Source organism: Arvicanthis niloticus, chromosome 15 (assembly GCF_011762505.2).
Source record: "Arvicanthis niloticus isolate mArvNil1 chromosome 15, mArvNil1.pat.X, whole genome shotgun sequence".
NCBI classification, from domain to species: Eukaryota; Metazoa; Chordata; class Mammalia; order Rodentia; family Muridae; genus Arvicanthis; species Arvicanthis niloticus.
This window is the reverse complement of record NC_047672.1, coordinates 67933731-67960449: the sequence shown is the minus strand read 5'-3', so window position 1 is coordinate 67960449 and position 26719 is coordinate 67933731. Positions and strand designations below refer to the sequence as shown.

Sequence of the window (26719 nt, the reverse complement as noted above, 5' to 3'; positions counted from 1 at the left end):
TTCTCTCAAATTTTATGTCTCTTTCTATTTTATTTAGTGGCAGGTAAACATGTTAATACAAAAATTTATATATTTTTCATTGTGTGTTGTTATTAGTCTTCAAATGATAGAGCAATGTAATATCTTATCAAAATCTTTATGCATGCTGTGAGTTGGGGTAGTAGGGATGAGTGAGTGCCATCAGGAACTGGACTGCATTTGTGTAGGCAATGGAGTAGGAGAGCTCAAAAGTTGCATAGTCACATGGAGAGCAGGTTTTGTGGTGGATGAAAAATGGATTACAATTAAGATCATGGTGCGTATTTGCTTTGGGAAGTACAGACAATGACGGGGAGGACCAATGATTCTCTTTTGTTTATAATGAGGTCAATATGATGAAAGCAACATTTCTAAGAAGACCTAACTATTCAGGAAGAGTTTAAATGAAAAAATAATGGAAACAGGGAAATAAGTATTAAGGAAGATTTTGTTCTTTTTTTGTGGTTTTTGGTTAAAAAAACAGGTGTAAATACAGTTTTTATTAAAGTATATGGGTTGAATACATAAGAAATATTAAATAAAGAATGAACATACATTCATGCATGAGCACACACACACACACACAGGAATGGAGCACACACACACACACACACACACACGGGAACAAAGCACTCATAGTTAATATTGAAGAAATAAAGCAGTTCTGAAGCAGAATAATAGGTCCAGCAAAGCTCAGTGGAAACAGACATTCCTCTGGTAGGTATTGATCCCAAGTGGAGATAAGTGTTATAGGTTTGCGTTCAGAAAGGATTAATCTGAGCAAAGCAAAAGAGCCAGATGAGAATGCTTAGGGAGCATGAGAACATCCAGAAAATTAGCAAGACGGGAGATAGAAAACTAAGACTCATTTGTACCAAGTAGACTCCTTGCAAAGGGGGTGAGGGATTTAAAAAGAAAACAAAGCCACTAATGAAATTGCTAGGGATTTTGAGTTGATGTGGGTGTGAGTTGAGGGCCTTTCTTGAGGCAGGGATGGTGTGTGGATGTCATTCTGGCCCAGGACTGCGGTGACACATGAAGGAATTGCTTTCATGTGTTGATCACTTCATTTCTCTCAAAATTTAGCTTATCTGTACATGATTCTGCTTACACTGACTCTTCCCATGCCAGCACTTTCACCACAGCAGGCCAAAAAAAAAAGCAGAGATCTCCTCCAAGGCCTGTGTTGGCAGAAAAGTCTTCCATGGGATTTCAGCTTGAACTCAGTAGAGCTTGTGATCTCTCGGAGAAGAATTACATTGAATTAGATTTAATTATTTTTGTTTGTAAAGAAGAACAACATAAAATCCAGCCACAGTCACATGCAGAGCAGTGGGAATAGTTTCATACAGTATTAATGTAATTACTAGTAAATATTTGAGAAAGATGCAAAACAGGTTTTTAAGACAACCAAAGGAAAACTCCTTAAAATTCAACAGCGATGGTAAGTAGCAATCTTTGCAGCTTATAAACAAGTATAAGTAAAATGAAAGTGTCTCCTACAATAACTTCAGGTTGGCGATATAGCTCAGTGTTGGCACACTTGCCAGGCGTACACAAAGCTATAGCTTCAACCTCTATTACTGCAAACGATCAAACAAATGAAAACAACAAAACTAATTCCTGAATACTGAAATAGATGTATTATATGTAGCTAATATTAGAGACGAAAATAGTCCTCTTTGCATTGTTACAAGGGTTGGCAACTGATTTTAATTTTACTATATGTTTACTATAGAGAAAACTATATGTGTGAAACATTTTAAAATATTATAAAATATTTAAATTATTTTAACTTTTCCCCATTGTCTTAACCTCTAGAAACACGAGAGTGAAAAATCATAAAACATAAAAAAATCATTCAATTAAATATTTCTAAAAGGTTTTATCAGAAGGGATAAACAGATTTTATGACATTCATTAATGTGCAGTTAGTTAAGCTACTAATGAAGATATATAATATAGAATTTCACAATGTATTTTTGGTGAAAAAAATAGTTGTGCATTGGATATGGCCTCATGTACATATGTTATACCTATAGTAGTGTGTGGTTGCACTTTGACTAGAATAAAAATGCTAAAATTCAATGCCTCTGGTTCCTCACCTCTTTACTGTGATTTCAGGATGAAACAAGCCCCTCAGGCTCATGTACTTCCACATGGTCCCTAACAGGTTGTTTGTTTTGTTCGGGTAGATGAGAGGCACGATTAAGGGTCACTGGAGAGCAATTCTTGAGGTTTACAGCCACCCAGTCCTCCCCCTGTTCTGGGTCTGGGCTGCCAAAATCCTGTAACCAAAAACTATGACACGCTTCAGTAGTTACTTTGTCACCTGCCACAGTGTCCTTCCAGCAATGATGTATCTCTGAAACAAAACCAAGGTCAGTCCTTCCTCACATAATTTGCTTTATTCAGCTTTTCCTTTGTTTTTTTTTTTTTTTTGTTTTTTGTTTTTTGTTTTTTGTTTTTTTTTTGTTTTTTTTTTTTTTTTACCAAATGCCTGATAAAGAGAAACATACTCCCCAGGCAGCCTTCTTGCCTTCTGTTGTCTGCAGAGCTGCCTTAGGAAGTTCACTGGGCACTTATCAGAAAGGGAACCCCCTGAGAGCTTACTCAGTGAACAGCTTAGTGGGCAGAAAGTGGAAAGAAGAGGTGACAGAGATTAGTAGGTGTGGCCTCGTGGGAGATAATGTGTCACTGCGGGCGTGAGCTTTGGGGTTTCCAAAGCTCAAGCCAGTCCCTATGTCTCTCTCCCTGCTGTAAACTGTCCAATCCACATATAAAATGTAACTGTGGGCTTTCCCACATGCCTCAACTCCCAAAACAATGTCTCTGAGACTTACTATCTATGAATAAATGCCTAGGCCACAAATTTTGCCTCATTCCCAATAGCTCATTGCTCAATTATCCTGTTGAAACCACCATAAGGTCTGCCAAATGGCTGGCTACCTCTCCTCAGTTTCATGGGTTTGTCTCCTCAAAGTTTGGGTAGAATTTCTTCCCGTGCCTAATTCTATCCCAAAGTTCTTCTCTCCCTACTGTAATTCCAACATCCTACTTCCTACCTTAGCTAATGGTCAATCAGCGTTTTACTGACAGAGTATGCTTTTACTCAGCACACAAAATAATTCACTCTACGGTAGAATTCTTGGCTCCTTCTCCAGCATCACGTCTGCCTGTGTGCCACTATGCTTCCCTCTGTGACAATACTAGGTTAAACTACTGTAGTTTAGCCCCAATGAAATGTTTTCCTTTATAAGAGTTCAGGGTTAACATTAGGGTTAGGGTCATGATGTCTCTTCACAGCGACAGAATCCCTTAATAATGAAGACAGGTATGTGAAGGAAAAAACTGAAACAAGTTGTGTATTAAAAAGTATACTCACTCTGATTGTCAGTTTTTCTTTACCAAACAGAGTTTCTATGATGAAGTAACTCTTACATTTTTACAAGATACTTTGTCACTTTATAAGATGTAATTGAAGCTATATTGTAAAGAACCTTCAAGTTAAAAGCCGTTACACAGTGAGATCAGCTAAAGCCAAGGTCTGTATGTCTCAACTAGCTTCTGAACTTCCAATAGTTAGAACAGTTGTTCTGGAGCTGCGTAGCTTTGCCTTAGATAAAATGTAGGCAAAGGCGCTGTTTGTGCTGTTTTTGCTGTTTTTGCTGAATTTGAGGCATCACCTCATGTTCTGTGGCTGGCCTTTAACTCCCAATTTTTAAAGGCTGGTCGTGAACTGAACTTTAGATCTTTGTACCTGTATCATCCAGTCTCTGGATTAGAAGCATACCTACCATGCTTTTACAGATGGACAATATTTCACAAATGTATGTATTCATCATTGTACTAGCATGGATGCCAGCTATTTTTCATATGTTAGTAAAAATAATCTTTACAGCTAACTATTGAGATGCTTCTTTTTTATTTATTGCATGACTATGATATTTGAGATATGCATATTTTCCATTGGGCATCTTCTACGATCACTTTCTGTTTATTTTGACTCTCTAATATATAAGGTCCCTCACTGAACCTGGAGTTTTAACAATTTCTAAATATATCTATCCAGCTTACCTTAGAGGGTACCTGTCTCTGCCTCCCCATGTTGGGCATTATAGACGGTCACCATGCCTGCCAGGTTTCTATGTGGGTCTTGGGGATTCAAACAGTAGAAAGTATTATATCTACACACTGCTCTTAAGATATTTCTTTTTTCCTCCTCAAATATTGGAAAAATTAGGTGAAGTTTTACTCCTTTAAAGATAAAAATTAACCATAATTTGTTTGCATGCTGAGTATTTATGCAAATAAATATTAGCACACATGTGTAGCTGTCAACATGTAAAACTGCTTGTAAAATTTAAAAAACAGACATGTGTTTTTGCTAATAATAAGTAAGCACAAATCCTGGAAACATAACAGCCCCTCACTAGGGATATCCTTATAGGAAACTGAAGGCTATGGCCACTGAACCTTCTGTATGCTATAGTCATTTGCACCTCATCTTTTGATCATTGGCTATTTATCAAGTTAACTCAGCTATTGTTGTTTGGTTTACTGGTATTTAGTTTTTGGAGACATTTATATGTTCTAGATATTAATCCTCTGTTACACATAACACAAATAATTATTTTCCCCATTCTTTAAGCTGTGTCTTCACTCAGCTACCTTTTCCTTTGTGCATAGATCAGTTTGCAATCTTTAATTAAGCTAATTTTCAAATATGTGTACAATAATAAATTACTTATTTTAGAGAGCTTCTCAACCTATATTCTATTAATTTGTCTTGAGATCAGTGAGTTTTAATATCTTGGAGAAGTGGATCTTCAATATTTACTTAGCATAAGCTTTGGTCCCCTAATTTTACAATATCCCATTCTTTTGTTCCAACAATTATTCTGTGAATATGCCTCTCTCCCTATGACTTAGTTAGGGTTTCAGTGCTGTGAACAGACACCATGACCAAGGCAACTCTTACAAGGACAACATTTAGTTGGGGCTGGCTTACAGGTTCAGAGGTTTAGTCTACTGTCATCAAGGTGGGAGTATAGCAGCATCTAAACCAGCATGATACAGGCAAAGTTGAGAGTTTTACATCTTCATCAGAAAACTACTAGGAGAAGATTGGATTCCAGGCAGCTGGGAAAAGCTGTTCAAGCCCACGCCCACAGTGATTCACCTGTTCCATTAGGGCCATACCTACTCTAACAAGGCAACACCCTTGGCCCAATATATACAAACCATCACACCCTAGATCATGAGTCTCAGGACAAGAACTTCTACCATGAGCCCACTTGCATGGGTTTATAGCTTTTATTGATTCTTAAGTTTCTTGAGAGATAATACAAAAAGTATATTGTTTTGTTTCTAGCAGATATGATCTAGGTATTTCTGTGCTAATGAATGCAATGTACAATGGGTAAAAAGTGTCAGTTTCCTCATTTCTCTGAGTGATAATAAATTTATGTATGTTACCTCGCAAGTTGGTATATCAATTTGTACTCATCAGTATATCAACTTGTACTCATTGCATAATTTTTCCCATGTACTCTCTTTATATTATTTTGAGTCGATTGTTATCTCTATAGATTGAATGAAGACTATCCTTGCTTAACCTCTGTACTTAGAAATAGAATTTTGTGGGCTTGCAATGGTTTTTTAAAGCATCCCAGACATATGATTCCACGTTACAAACCTGAAATTTAATTATCTTGTTCTCAGGTGCATTCTAGCACTTAGTTTACAATGTTCATTTCTACAATGATATTTGCGTATTTTCCCCTTAATATTTTGACTCCCAACTTTCCTGTATAGGGATGAATGGATGAAAAGAAAAGTGATTGGCACATCAGGATACTTTAAAGATTAAACTTTTAGTCTAAGATTATACATTAAATTTTTGAACATTTCATGATTATACAGAAAACAGCATAAAGAAGTATTTTACTGAAAATTGTTGATGTGTTTAAAAGTTTTTTAAAAATTATTAGACCTATTTCATTAAGGTATAGGTTCTTCTTGTTATGTATGAATATTAACATGCGGAAAGAAAAGAATAAGAATGAAAGAAAATAAATGAATAGAATATTCTTACTTTAATATGGGAGAGAATAATAGTGTGCAAGAAAAAATAACCTCACTGTAAACATTTCTAGTGTTCTGTATTAGCAGACAAACACTGATCTCCAAAGGGAACGTAGGAAAGAATATTGACCAAGGTATGTTGGAGGATTTGATGCTCCAATGTTTTTTAAGTTGTTTGTATTCACCTTGATAGAGTCACAGAAACAAAGGTAGCAAAATGTATTTCATTTCATACAGATACAAGGTATTCAATGTTAACTATACTAATACTTTATAAAAATTACTTTACCACTGAATTTTCTTTATTCCCTTTTTAATTTAGTGTATTAGCTCACTATCATTCACTGGAGACATTTTATGCATACACACACACACACACACACACACACACACACACATATATATATATATAAATATATATATATACATATAATGGGGTGGGTGAGTGTGGATGTGTGTGGGTGTATATGGGTATGCATGAGCATGTGCATGTGTGTGTGTGTTATTTGCTTATTTATTCATTCATTTAGTTAGTTAGTTAGTTGAGACATAGTCTTAGTTTATAGCACAGGCAGTCCTGCAGTCCTGGACTTTGCTATGTAGTCTGTGTATTCTATGCTAGATATAAACTCATGGTAATACATTTGCCTCAGCCATTTGAGTGCTGGAATTCAATTTTGAATCACCATGTTAACACCCCATCACAGATCTGCACCTTCCTGAACTATAAGAAAAAACAAAGTCTCTTCTTAAAGTCCCTCAGAATTACTTATTGCTGTGGCAGCCAAAACAAGTCATTCCATTATTTAAATTACATCTAAATAATTTTAGATTCTTAGTAAGACTTCAGAGTCATTGAACTTTGGAAATTCTGTCTACTGATTTGTAAACATTACAATTGATTGTAATCTACTAAAACAATTTATATTGTTACCTATAGATTCCAAAAAATGCTGTATACTTTTTTTGCAATAGTAGTAAGATAATTTTAAAAATCATTTAAAGAAATACATTTGAATAATTAATTGTGATAGAACAAAGAACTTTTGAAAGCTTATGTATGGCATAATAAAATCTATTCCTGTTTTGTAGGCAGTTGCTTCATCACTGTATGCTCTCATTGCTGATAGAGTATGGGATAAATGAATGGTGTTTGTTTTTGTAGAAGTATGAATCACATAATCAAGACTCCATCTACATGAACTCATCTAAGCTTACTTCTCAAAAGGCCTATCACCAAATATTAGCAAACAGGGGTTTCAGCTTTAACACACAAATTAAGGAACAGCAATGTTCACTCTTATGTATTATACTATATTTTAATAATTTCCAATTTGCTTTCAACTGTTCAGCTTTAAAAAAGAATAACTTTCATGTATACACAGGTATTAATTTATACTTCCCTGTCAATAAAATATGATGCTTAGTACAAATATCTGTTTCAAATAGCTGCAGCAATCTGTATTTTACAACTTTATAATTTTATACATTTTTATATTATTATATTATTTTATATTTATATTAGTAATCCTACACTTTTACTGTTCACCTTTTCACAAACGGATATGGAATATAACGAGAAGTAAATTGTATCTTAATAAAAGTAGAGCTGGGTTTGAGATTTTTATTTGACTTTGGACTCAGAGGAGGTTTGCAGTTTGTGACCTCTTGAAGATCCAAGCTATACACTTATAGTTTGAAGATCTACAATGGATTTGAAACCCCTTAATAGGGTCAGGGTTGATTTGGTGATTTATATCATGTAAGTCATGTGAAGAACAAAATTAGCCTGAGTAAATTGCCACACAATGAATCTCAAGAAGCCTGAGACATGTCTTCCTAGAAACCCTTCCTAGGTTTACAAATTAAAGTCATTTATCAGCCTGTGTAGCACAATAACAGAGTCTCACCTACTTACTGTATGTAAGGCCATGTGTTTGGTGTCAGTACTGAGACAAAAGAACAGAACTGATGCTTCTCTCCCAGTTGGCCACCAAAGATAACATTAAACCTTGTTCTGAAACAGATTCTTGTTTGAATTTGCCTAAAAATTGAATGAATGTCTCACAGTCTGTCTAGCTTCCAAATACAGAGCTAACAAAAGTAAGAAGAGACTTAGGTGCTTGTTTTTCTCCATCACATACGTACATGTGTGGAGAACAAAATGATTAGATGTATAGAACTTGAATATCTTCGGTTAATTTTCTAATATTGCCTGGTCTTTTGTTGGAATCAAAGAATAAGGGATCAATACTCAAGAGGCTTACATTATACAATGAGCAAGGAGAGGGTTAACTAATAGGCTAAAAGAAGCTATGATAATAGATGAATTGGAATTTTAAAATAAAGATTTTGTGTTTAGTTAAATTCATTGGCAATTAACCATGGTTAAAAATAAATTAGGCTATTAAAAGATCAATAGATTATTATGTCTCTAAATGAAGTAGGAGTGTGGTCAGCACATCCCAGAGGAACAGGTAGACGTTTGGGAAGAGTGGGAAGAGAAAGTTATATGAGAATGACATCACATAATGAAAGTGCTGCAGAGGCAGAGATGTCTATCCTGAGAGTTATAACCTAAGTACAAAATAGCTACAGGAGATAAAAATGAACGCATTGACCTTAGCAGGGGTAAAGCTGGGTTGGAGAATGTGACTTTAATGTGGAACATTCTGTTCTCTACTGGACTCAATCCTGCACAAACGAACTAGAAAATTTATAAAGGATAACTTAGTGAAAAAAGAACATAACTTGTGTCAAATATACAGTCTCAAGGTGGGGATAAAGCTGTGCTCCACTGATGGACCTAAATCAAGATTGCATAGAAGATCCCAGAAATCCAAAATAATCCTGAGCAGAAAGAATGTTGATGGAGAGACTACCATTCCAGATCTTCACATACATTACCGGGCCATAGTTTTAAAAAATGTAATAATGAAACACAATAGTGTTAATAAAAAAGCAGACATGTAAACCAATGGAACAAAATCAAAGACCCAAGCATGAGTACATGTAGCTTCAGCCATTTAATACTTAAGCAAAGATGCCAAAAATGTAATCTAAATAAAAGAAATTATCTCCAACAAATGTTGCTGGGAAAGTTTCATGTACACAGACAAAGAACAAACCTAGATCTAAATCTATCACTTCACACAGCGATTAACTCTAAATGAATCAAAGACCTAAGTGTGAGCCCTGAAATACTGAAGCTGTTAGGTAAAATCATACACAGTCCCCTATATGACATATGTGGAAGAAAGGACTTTCTTAATAGGTCTCCTCTGCCCACAAATTACGCCAACAATTGACAAGTGAAACTTCATAAAACTAAAAATCTTTTGCACTACTAAGAAACTATCAACCAAGTGAATATTCCATAGAATATTTGCCTATATACATTAGACAGGAGTTTAATATCAAGAATATACAAAGAACTCAAAAAACAGTCACAGAAAGGGTATAGATCTGGACAGGTTTAGTAGACCTGAAAGGAATTAAGGAAAGGGAAACAATAATCCAAATATATTGTTTTATCTTTTAAATCTATTTTTAATGGAAACAATAACAAGAAAATATGATAAAATAAGTGAGTTTATTCACACAGTTGAAAAACAATAGAGTAAGGAATCCCAATGCCTTTTGATAAATAGGTCTGGGACCTGGATAAAGAGTCTAAAAAGAAACAAGAAAGTGGCTAAGAGATATTTCATAGCATATTTGTCATTCCTAGACACTTTCTGAGAAGTGCAAATTAAAACAAGCTTGAGATTCCATCTTATTCCTGGCAGAATGGCAGAGATCAAATGTAACACCCAACAACAAATGCTGATGGAGATGCAGGAAAAGGGGAACCTGCATTCACTATTTGTGGGATTACAAACTAGTGAAGCCACTATGGTAATCTTTGGGGAAAATTCTCAAAAAGCTAAACACGAATCTACCATGTGACCCAACTATACCTTTTCTGGGTATTTGTCCAAGGGACTTGATATTCTACTTTGCAGGTAATTGTTTAGCCATTGTTCAGTCATTGAGGATCTTTTGAGAAAGACTAGAAAATGGGCACTACTTTCCTTCAACCAAAGAGTGGATAAAATATAGCTGATTGAAATAAGTTATAGTTGCAACAATAGCTGCAAAATGATGCATTAGTTCTTTTCTTGAATAAGCCCTTTTCAAGTAAGAACTGTACTAAGAATAGGGTAATTGAGATAACTAAGAATTTATGGCTTGCCGTGATAAGAGAAAATTGATTGCACAAACTTAAATGGGTTATTTTGTCTTAGTATTATTCTTAAGAAGTTATCATACATATGTTTCTATAACTCTTAATATGATTACTGAAATATATACTATAAAGAATACATTTATTTTGTGATATATTTGCTGTTCTTTTCTGAAGGAATATAATGTGGTAAGAATCTTGAAGACAAGTATATTATGTTATTTTGACTCTTGCCCAAACTTAAAATATATACGTGTGTGTGTGTGTGTATTATAATATTCTTAAAGTAATGTAGAGGTGCAGGAGGCTGAGTCCATATTCTTGTAACAGTGTGGGGGAATGAGATATGGAGTAGAGGTGGGGTTGTTTGTTTACTGAACAGAGTATAATAGCATAAGGTACATTTTGAAAGAGCTCTTTGTTTAATTCAAGGTTGAGAAAAGAAGTTGCTTTAGGGATTTTGATATTTACAAAGTATTCATGAGGTAGTCTTATTTTAAGTACTTCTCTCTTTGTATATCTATTATGGGGTTTCTGCAAAAAGGTTTTAGATTGAGCAAGTTATATTTAAGAATGTATATGTCTATATGCATATATCAACAATTTGAATGTCCATGTCAGGGAAAGGTTCTGGTTTCAGATTATACTTGATATCACATTCTGATTGCAAATATCTACAACAATGCATATTTTCCTAAGGAAACATGGGATATGTATGGATTTTCAAACAGTATTGTAAATTATTTGCATATTCATATCCAGTTTTATTTACATGCCTATTCTGAGATCAGAATTAATTCATTAAAATGGAGTATATGTGGAAGAAAGACACCCAAGTACCCATTCCAGCCAGAGAGATGGCAAAGTGGAGCATACAGTGGAGAGATGGAAGAGAAAGCTAATCCAAGGGGTTCATACACTGTAGCAAAAGGTGTGACTGGTGATTGACAATGGTGAGGAGCAACAGATGCGAGGAGGGCATGGTGAGGTACTGGCTCAGGCTGCTACCAAGGGCCATGTCTAGGTCCATGGTCCTGGTGCATCTGGGTCTGTGTTGAGGCCACAGGCATCATGACACCTGAGGCTATGGGCATATCTGGGCCCATGCTGCTGTTGGGGGCCATGTCTGGGTCCATGGTCTTATGGCAGCCAGGTCCTATGTTATGTCCTAGGCTCATGTTACCACCAAAAACCATGCAGATGTCCATGGTATGGACTGCTGCTTGACACATTGTACTGAGCTGTCTCTGCCCCTCACTGGCCACCATACATAGGAGAGGTGCCCCTCTACCTCCTCTCCTGGGTAGCACAGTAGAGTTGACCCTGATGGTAGATGTGCATGAGTGGCTGAGCCAGCCCCAATGACCTGAGAGCTGGCCCCACCTACAGTCTGCTGTGAAGTGGTGTGGGAGAGGGAGAGATTCCCTCCTGCCTATCATCCCTCACCAGGTTGAGGGTGATCGGGAGTCCAGGTAGTGGGAGCAATAGGGGAACTTGATCCATCTCCCAAATGGGACAACACAAGTGAGAAAAGGCCTTGCATCTCACCTGGGCTGCACAGTTGAACAGGTTTTGATGGTGAATGTGCAGATGATCCAGCCACAGGTACATGAGAGCAGATGAGGACAGGAGAGATGACCCTACCATTGCTTCCTGTGGCATTGGATGAGCTAGTGTTGGCAGTACCAAAGAACTCACACTGGTGATGCTGGCATAGGAGACCTGACAGGCTGACCAACTCAGGTGCTTCCAAAGCCCAGATCAAGGGCTTTAATTTAAGTAGGCCCATTCCAACATCTGCCGTATCTATGATCTACTAGGAAAAAAAAAAAGTTTCAGGATCTCTGAAAAACAGAGCAACAACAGTGTATTCAGAAAGAGTCCCCATGAAGATCCAGAATTGATTGTGTAACAGAAGCCATAGGCTTTGAAACAGATCAATGACTCATTCCAATGAACATTTGGAAGTAAAGATATATAGACAAAAGTGTATACTTTGTGGCACACAATGACACACTACAGCTTCTACAACAAAATGTGTTTTGTTTATTTGTTTCAATTTGCTATCTTCTTTCTATTCTTTTGGGGAGGAGGTTCTAGGGTGGAGGGCAGATGTAAAGAGATGGGAAGATGAGTGAGATTGCAGTGCATATGTTAACTTCACAAAGAATCAATAAAATATTTTTAAGAAGTATATGGCTTATTAACAGGAGGATGCCTGCATTACATCTGTATCACCCACCCCACCCCACAACACACCCCACACTTTGATAACATCATGGAAGTGAATAGGTATAAGGGGCAGAGGTCTAGAAGGACCACATGAACCAGAGTCTTCAGGACACAAGGTCACTGCACTCGAAAGCTCACAGAAACTATTGCCCATATACAACACTGGCATAAGATCATACAAGGTGGCACAACATTTCAACATTGATGGGGACAACCCCCACCTCTAGCTCAGTAGCTCTTGGCAGTTGATAGTTTCTGTAGAGGAAGAGTCTGTTTCCTCAGGGAAAACTGGCACCGAGTAGTCTGTCAATGTTCTACAACCATGTACACAGGAGCAGTGCTAATCAGACCCACTGCTCGAAAGATGGTTGGTGGTTGCTAAGACTTGATGCTCTTCCAGATGACCAGAGTTTAGTACTCAGTATCCATGTCAGGGGACTCACAACACTATGTAACTTCAGCTCTGGGACACATGACTACTCTGGTCTCTGCAGGCACCTGTACTCACCACTTACCCACACACATCAACATGCACACATACACACATGCACGTAATATAAAATGATAAAAATAAATTGTTTTTTAAATCATGGTAAAAGAGTTCTGATGAAGTAGGAACAGTTTTCCAATAGTGTTAACAAAGCAGTAAGGCAAAGGAAGTTGAAAAGTTGACAGATCCCAGATATTTGTCTCTTTAAAATTTGAATATTATTTTTATAAAATATAGAATCATAATCAGTAAAGTTATATACTATACAGATTTTTCATATTTTAAAATATTTTCTAAGGAAATATTTTCTAATTTAGTACAATGAAATACAAAAGCCTTGGAAATTTACATTTTCTTTTATTTACAGAATATTTCTGTTGCTACTACTATCATTATTACTATCATAAATATTATGTAATCATCATTATTATTATTCTGTGTTATACGGTAAAACTGAAGTTTCCTGCATGTAGATATTACCATTAGCATAAAAGTCAATTCAGTGTACATGTAACTAAATTTATATATTAGATACTTTGAAAGAAAAACAAAAGTCAGTTGTCAGTAAACTACCAAGTTTCATTGTATTTTTTTATTTCTGGAAGAAAAAGAATTCTTTAACTGTATTTTTCAACATAATGTCTTAATGTACTCTTTGGTCAGGCCACTTTCTCAGCAAGTTTAAAGGTTGTTTGATTTAAAAATTGTGTTACAGTGTAACCATAAACTCATGAGTTAACAATTTAACTTCTGTTCTGGTCCCAGGATTAACTTTGTGGCAACCTGAGCCTAAAGACTCAGTGTAACAATTACACTTCTTTTCTCTATCTGTAAATAAACTTCTAACTATTGTTTGAGCTGCTTTGGGGGGGGGGGTTCTTTTAAATGGACAAGTATATAAGGATCTCAGAAGCTATCTCCTGCGAGTGCAGTTGGATATGTGTGTGAGATTTTGTCTGTCTTCCCCATAAATATTCACATTCCTTAATCTGAGGTGTAAATCAGTCACTTTGATAAAGAAATCTATGTTGAATAATCTGAATAATTGCTGTGATGTTTACAGAATAAGGAAACATTTTAGAAAATGTGACACATTATAAACTTCAGTGTGAATCTCCCTTAAGAGGTAAAAATGAGAACATGATAATATTAAGAATGAAAGTCATTAAGAAAGCAGATTTGGAAGATTGTCTGATTAAAAACCTTGAATTCTATTCCTAGGTCTTGCGTAGCAGCCTTGCTTTACTGTGGGAAAACCATTCCTTTCTCCAATATTAGGAGGCAGATTTCCTCAAAGGAGAGTTTTGTGACTTAATTGATCCTTGATGGGGGTGCATAGCAATTTAGGAGCCGAAGTGTGCTTTGTTTCAGATCAAATTCTAAAGCAGACATTTATGAGGAATTCTTCCTCTCTGTTCTCAGCTGCTAGGCCAGTTGGTTGCAGTTTGCTGCCAGCCAGTCAACGGTCAGAGACTTGCTTACTTTGCTCTGCACAAAGAAAGTCTGTAACAAAGGGTTAGATGCAGCTTTTTCCTGCCAGGGCCTGCTGAGTGTGGGGTTATTCCCTGAGGAGGTACAGACTCTCCAAAGGCTGCTGGTGACCCCAGTGAACAGCACAGTCTCTTAGTTGTCACATCATTTCTCATGTCAAGAGAACTGTGATTTAATATTTAGTATTTTCTGAGAAAGTAATTATTAAATCAACCTTAGAAAAATGAGATCAACTGTTTTTAAATTCAATAGTGTCCTTAGTAACACTTTAAATAATGCTAAATTAGCTGTTTTTAAGAAGGGGTAAAATATTTTTGCCACATGTTATTAAAATTAGTATATTAAGCACAAAAATCAATAGTTTTAAGAGAATATTTTCAAATTGTATTCATGTGTGAATTTAAGAAATGTGTGACTTATTTATACCATAAAGTGCAAATGCCTTTACCCGTTACCATTTTTGAAATTATTTCACTTAATTAAATCAGGATTTGTTATTTCAAACAAAGACATTCTGTTTTTAACTTTTCATTGTACATTTTCAACCTGCCTCTACATAAAATACTGGGAACTGGAAGATACCTGAATGAGTATATATATGGATATGAGTATATAACCATACACTCTGCCTTATAATTACAGCTGAAGCCTCAGTTATCTTCAGCATCTCTGAACCCAGGACATACACATCATAGCTGCAATCAGTGTCCACCAATAACCTCATTGAAACTATGCATTTTCTCTGCCATGTGCACACTTCCATTGAAAGGTATATGAATATTTTCAGTGTGATCTTCCTAGAACACAATTTTATCATACCATTAGAAAGCTCTTTTCTCTATAAGACACAAAATTCTTTATGATTTATGTCCACTCACATCCTCTGAATCAGTGACTCCGTTATTTTGAGTCAATTAAGTTACAAACTGTCTGTAATCTGTCTACCAACAGTTGTCTCTATACTACTTTGCCTTATAAAAACAAAACCCATTGTTGGACTTCCTCCATGAAACACAGACACCCCTGCAAGTCTCAAGGATATTATCAAGCCTGCCAACGTTCTCTATTCCCCTCTTGGGTTCTTCTTGCACTAGATTGAGCAATATTTCAAATACCATTTGTTATACTTTTAGAAAATATCATCTCTAAAAATACTTTTATGGGGCAAATCCTAGCTCTGACACTGACAGAGCAGGAAAAAAAATACCCATTTTGAAATACTTGTATATTGTATAACAATGTTTTGTTTTTATTCTTTAATCTTCTTTTTACAGTCCAGTCATTATCCCCCTCCAGGTCTGCCCTCTGACAGTTCCTCATCCTATTTCTCCTCCACTGCCTCCAAAAGTATGTCCCCAACCCCCAACCCCACCAGACCACCTCATTCCCTGGAGTCTCAAGTCTCTTGAGGGTTATGTGTATCTTCTTTCAGAGGCCAGACCAGACAGTCTTCTGTTGTAAATGTGTTGGGGACCTCATATCAGCAGGTGTATGTAGCCTGATTGGTGGCTCAGTGTCTGAGAGATCCCAGGGATCCAGGTTAGTTGAGACTGCTGGACTTCCTATGGGGTTGCCCTCCTCAGCTTCCTTCAGGAACAAAAAATGGTGAAGAGATTGAGGGAAAAGCAGTCCAGTGACAGACCCAAATTGGTATACAGCTCAAGGGGAGGCTTGGAGGCCTCACACTAACACTGATGCTATGGTGTGCTTACAAAATTAACATGGTTTTTAAAAAGTCCTTTTACCATGCCCTGCGTTTCCTCTCCTTCCTTTATTCCTAATATTCACAGATTTGATCTTTCATAATTTCTCAGATTTGTCTGAAATTGGGGGAGGGAGAGGTTAGGAAATATTTTGATTTAACATTCTCTTAACTGATGTATGTTTTTTCTTCTACTGTATCTTCAATACCTGAGATTCTTTCTCCCATCTCTCTTTTTTAATTGGTTATTTTATTTATTTACACTTCAATGTTGTCCCCCTTACTGGTCTCCCTTCTGCAAACCCTCCATTCAATCATTCCTCCCTCCCTCCCCTTTACCTCTAAGAGGGAGCTCCTCCACTCACCCAACCCTCCTGCCTCACCCCTCTAGCATCCCCCTACATTGGGGCATCAAGCCTCCACAGGACCAATGGCCTCTCCTATCATTGATAGCAGATAAAGCAATCATCTGCTACACATGTAGCTGGAGTCACGGACCCATCCATGAATATTCTTCGGTTGGTGTTTTAGTCCCAGGGAGCTCTTGGGTTTGCAGTTGGTGGGGTTGCAATCTCCTTCAGCTCCTCCAGTCTTTTCCCTAACTCTTCCATTGGGGTCCCTGAGGTCAGTCCAATGATTGGCTGTGAATATCTGTATCTGTCATTGTCAGATGATGGCAGAGCCTCTCAGAGGACAGCCATACTAGTTTCCTGTCTGCAAGCACTTCTTGCCACCAGCAATAGTGTTGGGGTTTGGTATCTGCAGATGGGATGGATCCCAAGGTGGGGCAGTCTCTGGACGGCCTTTCCTTCAGTCTGTACTCTATTTTTGTCCCTGTGTTTCATTTAAACAGGGGCAATTCTGGCTTAAAATTTTTGAGATCGGTAGCTGCCCCCATCCCTCAACCAGGGGCTATGCCTATCTGCTGGAGGTGGTCTCTTTAGGTTCTATCTCTTATGTTGGGTATTTTGACTAATGTCATCCTCATTGTGTCCTGGGCTTGCCTGGCGTCTGAGACTGTCTAGTGTTTCCCTACACCCACTCCTACATATTTTTATTCAGTTTCCCGACCCTGTGGATTTTCTCCTATGTCTCCCCATACCTGATCCTGCACCCCCTTTTTTACCCTTCTCCACCTCTCTATCTCCCAGGTACCTCCCTCCCTTTACATTCCATGATTATTTTGTTCTCTCTTCTATGTAGGATTGAAGCATTCACACTTTGCTCTTCTTTCTTCTTCATCATCATATGGTTTGTGAGTTGTATTGTGGGTATTCTTAGTTTCATCCTGCTAATATTGCACTTATCTGTGAGTACATGCTATATGTGTCCTTTAGGGTCTGAGTTGTCTCACTCAGGATGATATAAAAGAAAGAGTAAATAAAATAAACAAAGTATCAAGAGTTACAAATCTACCTTTTATCCACAAGAAAAAATTAAAAAACAGGTTTTAATATGAAAGTTAATATAAACTACGAAAATCTTTATCAAAATCAAAACCAATAACAAAAACATGTAATATTCCAATAACATAACAGAAAAACAAAACCATGAAAAACAAAACTTTCAACAACTCTAATAGAAAAAATTGTTAAGAAACATTCCCTGACTGCACATTTAGCAGCACAGACTACAGCCTGTTTCTCCTCTTGAGCACTTGCTGGTACTGCAGTCACCTCTGTTCTCTCTCAAGGGGTCACACAAGAAAGAGGAAAAGACCCTGAATCAGCCAGGCTGTCTCTCTGGCTGCATGGTTTGGGCCTATTTACACTGAAGATATGATCTGTGAGGAAGGAGACTCATCCAAGGAACTCTCTGGCTGTTGAGGCTGGAGCTCAGCAGGGGGCTCCTGAGGTGGCAACTCATTCTTCAGGAGGCTCTCTTCCTGGGATATAGCCAATTCCAGCTCTCTTGCAGTTTCTGAGACCTGGGAGAGGAAGACACTTATTAAGACACAAGATTGCTGGGGACCTGCATGTCAGATGTCAGGCTGCTGCCTCCCACCACCTCAACTAGATGTCAACATGGATCATTCAACTAAAACTACTGTTACTAAATCTGCAGGCAAGCCAAAATATCAAGCAAAACTCACAAACACATGGGCTGAACAAGCCACCACTCAGACTTCTATCAGTGTAAACCAGAAACTGGGCAATGGGAAGAGACCTCATTGGGATGCAGGAAGGAGAAGGCCACATGCCACCCAGACCACTGACAATGAGAAGCACTTATTTGATATTTGCCTTTAGCTTTACTCCCTGCAAGGTGATTCCTACCTGGGAGGTCACATGCCCCCTGCATAACTCCTGTTAAAAGACCCAGAACTTTCTAAATGCTCTGCATATCATGAGGACATGCAAGTTTGTCACATGTAATTCATCTGTTATCATTGCTAGGCTGTAGCTTCCAGAAGAGTGGCAAGGTACATTTGCCAATAATTCAGTGTCCCAATGGATAAATGGTATCAGAGTATTAGTCTGAATAAGTTGCTTGTCCCTACCTGATGTTGTTGTTCCTGGAGGTTGCTGGTCTCCTCCTGTTCATCTTCACAATTCAGGTTCATATCAATCAAGTTCTGTTGGAGGAGGTACCAGTCAGCCTGTAATTCCTTGCAGTCCTTCTTCAGTGTGACCAATGTCTTCTTTACAAGGGAATTCTGCAACAGGAGCCGACTGTGCAGGTTTCTGAAAACACACTCTGCATATTAAGATCCTGCAGCCTCCTCTTCCCATTCCTACTTATAGGTCCCATTACCACACCAGGACCCAGGTTCCCATGAAGACCTAGTATAATACATTTCAATATATCCATGACAACTGCACAAACAGCAAACAGCCAATGCAGGTAAGAATTAATCATGTCTGCAGCCCAAACACCAGTAAGACTCCATGTCTCTCCAAAAGAAAGAGGTATCTGCATCCTTCTGCCTCTCCAAAAGAAAGTGGTATCTCCATGAAAGCCCAGTGTATTGCAGCAACATCAATTAATAGGGTGCAAATACTGTCAATGTAGGTCCAGAGAACTAAGACGAGGGCATTCTATCCATGTATTCCATCCCACTCACATCTGTAAAACCCTGCCTGAGCCCCAGAGGTCCAGTTCTGCATAAGAACCCGGTTACTTTGCTATCTAGAGGCTCCCTCTGATGCCTGGATAACCCTGGGAGGGCTAACATTCTCTTACAGATTGAAGAAAACTGAGTCCCAAAGGCCCGAGGTACACTGATGGCTAGAAAGCAGAAGAGATTGTACCAGACCTGCAGACTCTCCATTCCAGAATCAAAGGAAGTCAGAAATGGCCATTCTACAACTGGAAGCCTCCATGCCCTCAACTTACCTATAGAAGTTAATCTCCTTCTTGTGCTCCTCAAAGTTCTCAGTGCACTCAATGTTGTCCATCTCTAGTTTGTGCAGGAAAGTCATGATCGTCTTCTCCTTTAACTTCAATTTCTCATACAGTGGATTTGGGCTGTAATAGGGTCTGGTCCCAGGAAGACAGAACTCCATGAATATGGGCTTTTAGGAACACAGGAACTCGGGCTGGGTCCTGTCCTACCCCAACCCTGGAAGGCCATTTTCTTCATTCTACATACAGGGATCTTCTCTAGCTTTGGAAACTTGTTATCCTGGCCCCAGGACAGCAGAAGCTAGGCATCCCGATAGAGGGTAGCCTTGCTCCCTGTTTTCACTCAGCTGGCCTGAACTTGAGGTCTAGCTGGTTAAAGGACTATGCCCCAGGTCTTTGCCCACCAGAAACCTGTGATTATATCTTTCCTATTTTCAAAACAGGGATTTCTGGATCACTTATATTGTAGAGACATTCATTACACATAATTCTACAGATGACAGTGGACATCAACACAGGTTTCTAATCTGCCAAAGAGATACAAATGTACAGACAAATGGTACCACACAAACCATTTAAGATCCTGCAGCCTCCTCTTCCCATTCCTACTTATAGGTCCCATTACCACACCAGGACCCAGGTTCCCATGAAGACCTAGTATAATACATTTCAATATATCCATGACAACTGCACAAACAGCAAACAGCCAATGCAGGTAAGAATTAATCATGTCTGCAGCCCAAATACCAGTAAGACTCCATGTCTCTCCAAAAGAAAGAGGTATCTGCATCCTTCTGCCTCTCCAAAAGAAAGTGGTATCTCCATGACAGCTGTTTACAGTAGGGCCCCCCAGACCTCAGGAGTCATATCACCTTAAAGGCTTATACAGGTGAATCCACAGGCCAAAGCACAGAACTCTAGTTCCCAAAGAGTGGAAGGAAAGATATACCAACTCTGTGTCTGCACATACATATGCATGTGTACACACACAAGCACACACACAAGGACAAGGAAAGGAAACAGAATCAGAGAATGAGAAAGAGAGTGATACAGCAACAGAGAACACACAATCAGAATCAGAAGAAATTCATTCAGCATTACTGTCTCAGAGTATAAGGCACACAAAGAGGATCAGGCAGAAGGTTCAGGCCTTCCAGTCAAGCACTGAGCAGAACAGTGTGGGACCAGGTACCTCCAGCTGCTGCCAGGACCTTCCAGCCCCCAGTTAAGCCCCAGGTAAGTACAAAGTGTCACCACAAACACTCTGCATCTGTCATGGACTCTGCAATCGCGTGCTGGGTATTAACTCTCCACTGCCTCCATCCAGAATTCTTTACTCAGACCACAAGTTCAACATCTCAATTGGAGGAAGCAGCAGAGTCCCTTTCCCTTCTCACTCCTGACTGAGCATCAGATTCATCCTCTCCTCTAATAAGCACTTAGGGACATAGAGTTGGACATCTTATCCTTAAAAGGATAAGATGAGGGTGACATTGGAGATGTCAGACTGACACCAAAGCATTGGGAGCAAGGAGTACCTCTTGTTCATGGATCCCTCTGTGACATAGATCAAGCGGTCTCTCAGCTCATTTCTTTCCTGGGTACAGAGCTCCAGCTCTTTGGTCAGCCTCTTTTCTTCTTTCTTGGCCTGTTTCTTGCTTAGCACAGTTGCAGAGGATGATGTCTGTCTGCCAGCCCCTGTAGGCAGAAGAACATAAATAAATTGCCCCAAGAGAATGCATAGACTTTAGGCAGAACACCCTGAGGTCAAACAGAAGGGGGCCATGCCAGGAAACCAGTGACCCCACAAACAGTTGCTCTAGGCTTTAGATGCCTCCTAAGTGAATCTCAGCTCTCCCATCACTCTATATATTGCAGGAGATGAAAACAGCCAGGTGTTTTGTTTGTCTCTCTACACATGCTTATGATGACCACAGAGATAGCTTGTCCCCAATTGTTGTCAGTTTTACAAGGTGCAACTTGGCTTTAGATCCCTCAGTCTTGCAGTCTCACAAGTCAGATGGAAAACTAACTAACCCTAAGAACTTAAGTGATTGGAGAAGGTCAGATCTCCTATCCTGTTAGTCAAGGCCCAGTAGTTCGGATTGAAATACATGCAGGGTGAGACCATGATCAACATACTGGTCTATTCCCCCTAATGAAACACTAAGCACCCCAGAGTTGGCAATAGGTTCACTGTCTGAGTGTATCAACACTGAAAGGTGTTTGGTTACAATACAGAAATGCCTGCCACTCACAATGGTGATACAGAAGCTAAAATAGGTGATACAGAAAGCTGAGGTGGGTACTATCAGTGTGACGAGGTCATAGGAGTTTAGTGAACATAAGGCTATGGCCAGGATTACAATTCATTTTCTGGTACTAGTGTCAGATATCCACTAAACCTAAAAAAAGAAAGAAAGAAAGAAAGAAAGAAAGAAAGAAAGAAAGAAAAGAAAAAAAAGAAAGAAAAGAAAAATGAAAAAAAAAACCCATTGAAGTAAAGTACACTTATACCCTTTTATAAATTGGCATAGGTTAGACCCTCTGTGACTATTTATGGTCTCATTTTGTCCCCATGTAACAACTACAAAACCCAGTAAAAGTAAAGACTTAGTGTTTGAAAATACCTGCTTTGGCTTGCCATCACCTGCCTTAAGGGATGAAGAAACTAATGTTCTGAAATCCTTGATGTTCAAGTATTTTGATAATCATGCTTCCCATTGACTCGAGTTCCTGTACCCAAATTGCTAGTAATGTTAGCTTGGGTCACCTCTGGCAGGAAGCTCAACATCCCTTTCCCAGGACTTACTCCACATTCTCCAAGACCACCTCCTTCGTCCTTCATTATTCCCAGATGAGAGGCCAGCTACTTTCTGCCTCTCTCTAGTTTCTATCCCATCCAAGGCTGCTCTTCCAAAAACTCTCCTCAGTCGGGAAAGCATGTCTATGGACATATGCTGTAGACACTGACTGAGAGAGCTCAGTGCACTTGTGGTTACTACAACACTGATGACATCACAAGGGATGCCAAGAATTCTCCAGGAAACAATAGAATGTCCAAAGAAGGGGCTGCTGATGTCATGGAGAACACCCTTTGCCTCCCTGCTCATTTTCTCCCTGTATAGTGAGGAAGCTGAGGTGTCCTTTCAAGAGTGTTTCCTGGGTCATAGCCATCGGGCACTTCCACTCTCCAAAGGCAGAAAAGTCTAGAGTTTTCTCTAGACTTGTTCAGAAACACCTAAGTCATTTTTTCTGAATGTAACTGAGGGTTTCCTTTCAGACCTTATCCAGAAATGTCTCATCCTAGCTCACGTTTTCATAATTCAGCAGTATTAGCCATTAAAACTGCTGAAAATCACATAAGGAAGAATGTGGGAGGAGGAAAGGTCTCCTGTATCATCATGTATAGGTGCTTGAAGTCACATCCAGGAAGAGCCCGCAGGACAGGTTGCAAAATTAGTGTTCATTAGGGGGTGTAGTTATGAAGCTGTGTGCTCAGCATTTGAATGTTACCCCAAGGGCCTTAGGAGGGAGAGTTGCAGATATTAGGTGCTCACAAGAGTCTGAAGATCTGTTGACAGAGGAAGCTCAGTATTGTAGCCACCACAGAAAAAGCCCTGAGGCTGGGTGTGGGGCTCTCCTCACAATGCTAAAGTCACCAAAGCAGGATTCCTCACAGGTCTCTCTGAGCTATACCATGAGATCATTTCTTAAAAATAAAATATTCAGTAGTGGTGGGGGAAGGCACAGTACATAGGACAATACTATAGACACAGCTTGGTTGAGAGAACAAGTATCTAGCATGTTGTATTCTGATTCCTGATTCAACCTACAAACCACACAAACTCCTATAAAAGTGAAACAGGGATGGTTTATTGAGTGCACACACTTTTGGTCAGAACCATAGCTCAGAATTTGGGGACTGAGCCATTGCCCCAAACATGTTTGTCAACATATAAAGCAACAAAACAAAATAAAAAAACCATATTTAGCTAAGATGAAGTTGCAGAAAGTATTGTTCATTGATCAAATCTCATCAGGCTATTTTAGATTATGACAATCATATTGACCCTTAATTTGATGTGTCCTATGTAAGTCTTTTTGGAAAGTTGTAAGAATAACAAATATCAAACAGAGTATAACATGATGTGATCACTCTGACCTACCTTGCTCTATTCAAGTTATTTTTATATGTCAGTGATTAGCAGGCATATTAGAGCACCAATTTGAAATAGGTGGCAGAGATGGAAAAAATGGTTATAGCTATACTGGGGTATACTCGCCTCAACATTAGAAAGCCCATCTCTCTCAATGACTAGTCCTGTCCTTTGAAGCCCCATTTGTAAGCTTAGCTTTTGGAAAGTGGAAGCAGGATTCTCTGAGTTTAAGAATAATCTGGCAAGCCAGGTAGAAGACAATATGGTATACCTAAGACCCTGTTTTAGAAAACAAATTTGAAATATCCAAGCAACACCTACCAGTGTTTGTCTATTTTAAAAATGTTACTATTCTCTCCCTACCAGTCTTTCATTCTGAGAAGACAGAGCAGGATTTGAAATAATGTTTCTATTCTATGGACCTTGTTCTATCTTTCCTATGTCTACATTAAGAACACATGAAAGTGGGTAACAGTATCTGAACAACTGAGTAATATCTACTGCTGCTAGCATACTGTTCCTATGACGATCTCTACCTTCTCTGAGTGCTGCATTGGTGGAGAATCCAGCATCACTGAGTAGTGGGAAACCAGCACTATTTCCCTGCATTTGTTTCCCTAGACCTGGCTCTGGGGCAGATGGGTGCACACCTTGGGATCCTCTGCAGGGACAGAGTGAGGTGAAATGGGCACTGAGGAGGCTGAACACCATTGCTTGAGCCCCTCATTACAGGTAACAAACACAATCTCTGTTCCCCATCTTTGAAGCATCAGTTGATGTCATGGACTATGCCTGATCATGGTAATGTCATGCAGTCACCAGGAAAATAGAAAGCAGAAAATGAAAAGCTAAATGACTTCACTGCAATTAATTCAATATTGATTATGATTAGTTCTTATTGATATTTTTGTCTTTATTGTTATTATCCATATTGGCTTAATGTACCAGCTCAATTGAAAAGTGGATCTATAAGAAAAAGCCTTACAAGAAAGTTAGAGACGTATAAACAAGAAAAAGAACAATAGTCAGACACAGCCAGAAGCATCTTGAAAAAGACCTAATGAAACAGACCATAAGTAACCTGAAAGTGGGGGCGGGAGAGGCTCAAGGTTGTTAGAAAAACAACCTTAGTTTATCCAGTTGTGCCATATCACCCTACAAAGTACTTCACTGGTTATGGAACCATTAAATGGAATCCTTTAATGAATGTTTGATTTTAGTAGACTTAAGAATGCCATTGATTCCTCTAGTATATATGTATTCTATGTCAAATGGATGGTATATTCAATGAGATCACAGAACAGAAGTAATCCACAAGTCTAGAAATGTTTGTCAACAGCAGTAATGAAAGCTGGTCTTCAGTTTCATGATAAAAATTGTGCAAAGAGGAACCTATGACTCCCAAACAATAAATTGGGCAAGTGGCATTGATATTACCCAGGATACATTGCTAGGTATAGATAAATATACTGGGTTATGAAGCCAGACTGTATTAGATGGTCAACTCTAGGCTCTCTGTCATTTCTCAGCATTAAATGCTTCAGATAAATGGGATAAATTCTCAAAAAAGAGGGTCAAGTCTCTAACTAAAAGTATATAACTCACAAAGATTTCTTTACTGATTGTTTGCAAAGATTGATATCAGTAAAAATTAGAACATTATATGATTTAAAATTCCAAAAAATATGAATTCTAAGGTTGTCTTTTGAATGTACTAATTCAGAATGTGAAAAGGGGATTAGACATTAAATGCAAGATGAGAAGTAAGAGCTGAATGGATGAGAGATACAGCTGATAGTGGATCTCACGTTTATGACGCTAATTAGATAGGAGAAGTGATTTTTAAAAATCTAAAGAAAAACCAAAATGACAGATGTTTTCATAGTGATAAGTAAATGCATGTGAAAGAAGATTTTACTATTGCTCTGTATTTTATTTCTAAATCATCTATGAGGATACATCCACGAGTTGGGTTTTTTTTTTTTTTTTTTATTGCACCTGATTGTCTTAGCTATCTTGGGGGTGGTTGTTTGAGTATGCTTGGACCAAGGAGTGGCACTGTTAAGAGATGAGATCTTGTTGAAATAGACTGGCTTTATTGGCTGAAGGGTGTCACCATGGAGTTAGGTACTGAGACCTCCCTCTGGCTATGCTTGAGACAGCCTTTTAGAATTCACAGCAAGATGTAGAACTATCAGATTCTCCAATGTCATTCTCATCTGGATGATGCCAGGGTTTATGCCATGATGATAATGGTTAGAAACTCTGAACCTGTAAGCCAGCCCCAATGAAATGTTGTCCTGTTTAAAAGTGCCTTTGGACATAGTGTCTCTTCACACCAATGGAAATCCTAAGAAAGAAGTTGGTATCATTAGTGGGGTATTGCTGTAACAGGCCTGATGGTGGTTTTGTTAGGTAGATTGTGAAGTTGGGTACTTTGGATTTGGAATGTGGTGCAATGCTTCCAGTTGTGCTTTTGGGCCATCCTAGTAGGAATATGGAAGATACTTATGCTGAGAGTGATTTAAATTATAGCAGCCCATCTCAAGGGATTTGAGAGGAGAAGGACATCAGTAAATGGCCTGGAGTCAGTGTTTGTGAAGAATATGGCTGCTTTTTGCCCTTGACAGAGAGATTGAGGAGGCAACTGCTAGTGTGATCAAAATCAGATTAATCAAGTTAACGAAGAAGTCTAACATAAGACCAGCAAATCCTAGGTCCTCTGGCTTATTCTCATGAAGAGTGTCATGATGGAGATTAGCAAGCAGTTAGTGGAAAATTTATATATATATATATATATATATATATATATATATATATATATATATATGTGTGTGTGTGTGTGTGTGTGTGTGTGTGTGTGTGTGTGTGTGTGCGCGCGTACGCGTGTGCCTGTGTGTGTGTGTGTGTGTGTGTGTGTGTGTGTGTTAATAAAGGAGCACTAGGAAGAGAAAAAGAGCTGACTCCCA

General features: G+C 38.5%; 1 protein-coding gene across 1 annotated transcript; it reads right to left on the bottom strand.

Moving 5' to 3' along the window:
- Positions 1–17903: 17903 nt before the first annotated feature.
- On the bottom strand, positions 17904–22703 carry LOC117720482 (uncharacterized). Its single transcript, XM_034518946.2, has 5 exons — positions 22403–22703; positions 21129–21288; positions 19582–19725; positions 18746–18929; positions 17904–18172 (listed from the first exon to the last, which is right to left on the bottom strand). Exons 1-5 carry the CDS (start codon positions 22701–22703, stop codon positions 18011–18013), a joined length of 951 nt encoding a protein of 316 aa, XP_034374837.1. The 3' UTR covers positions 17904–18010.
- Between the last annotated feature and the right edge of the window lie 4016 nt (positions 22704–26719).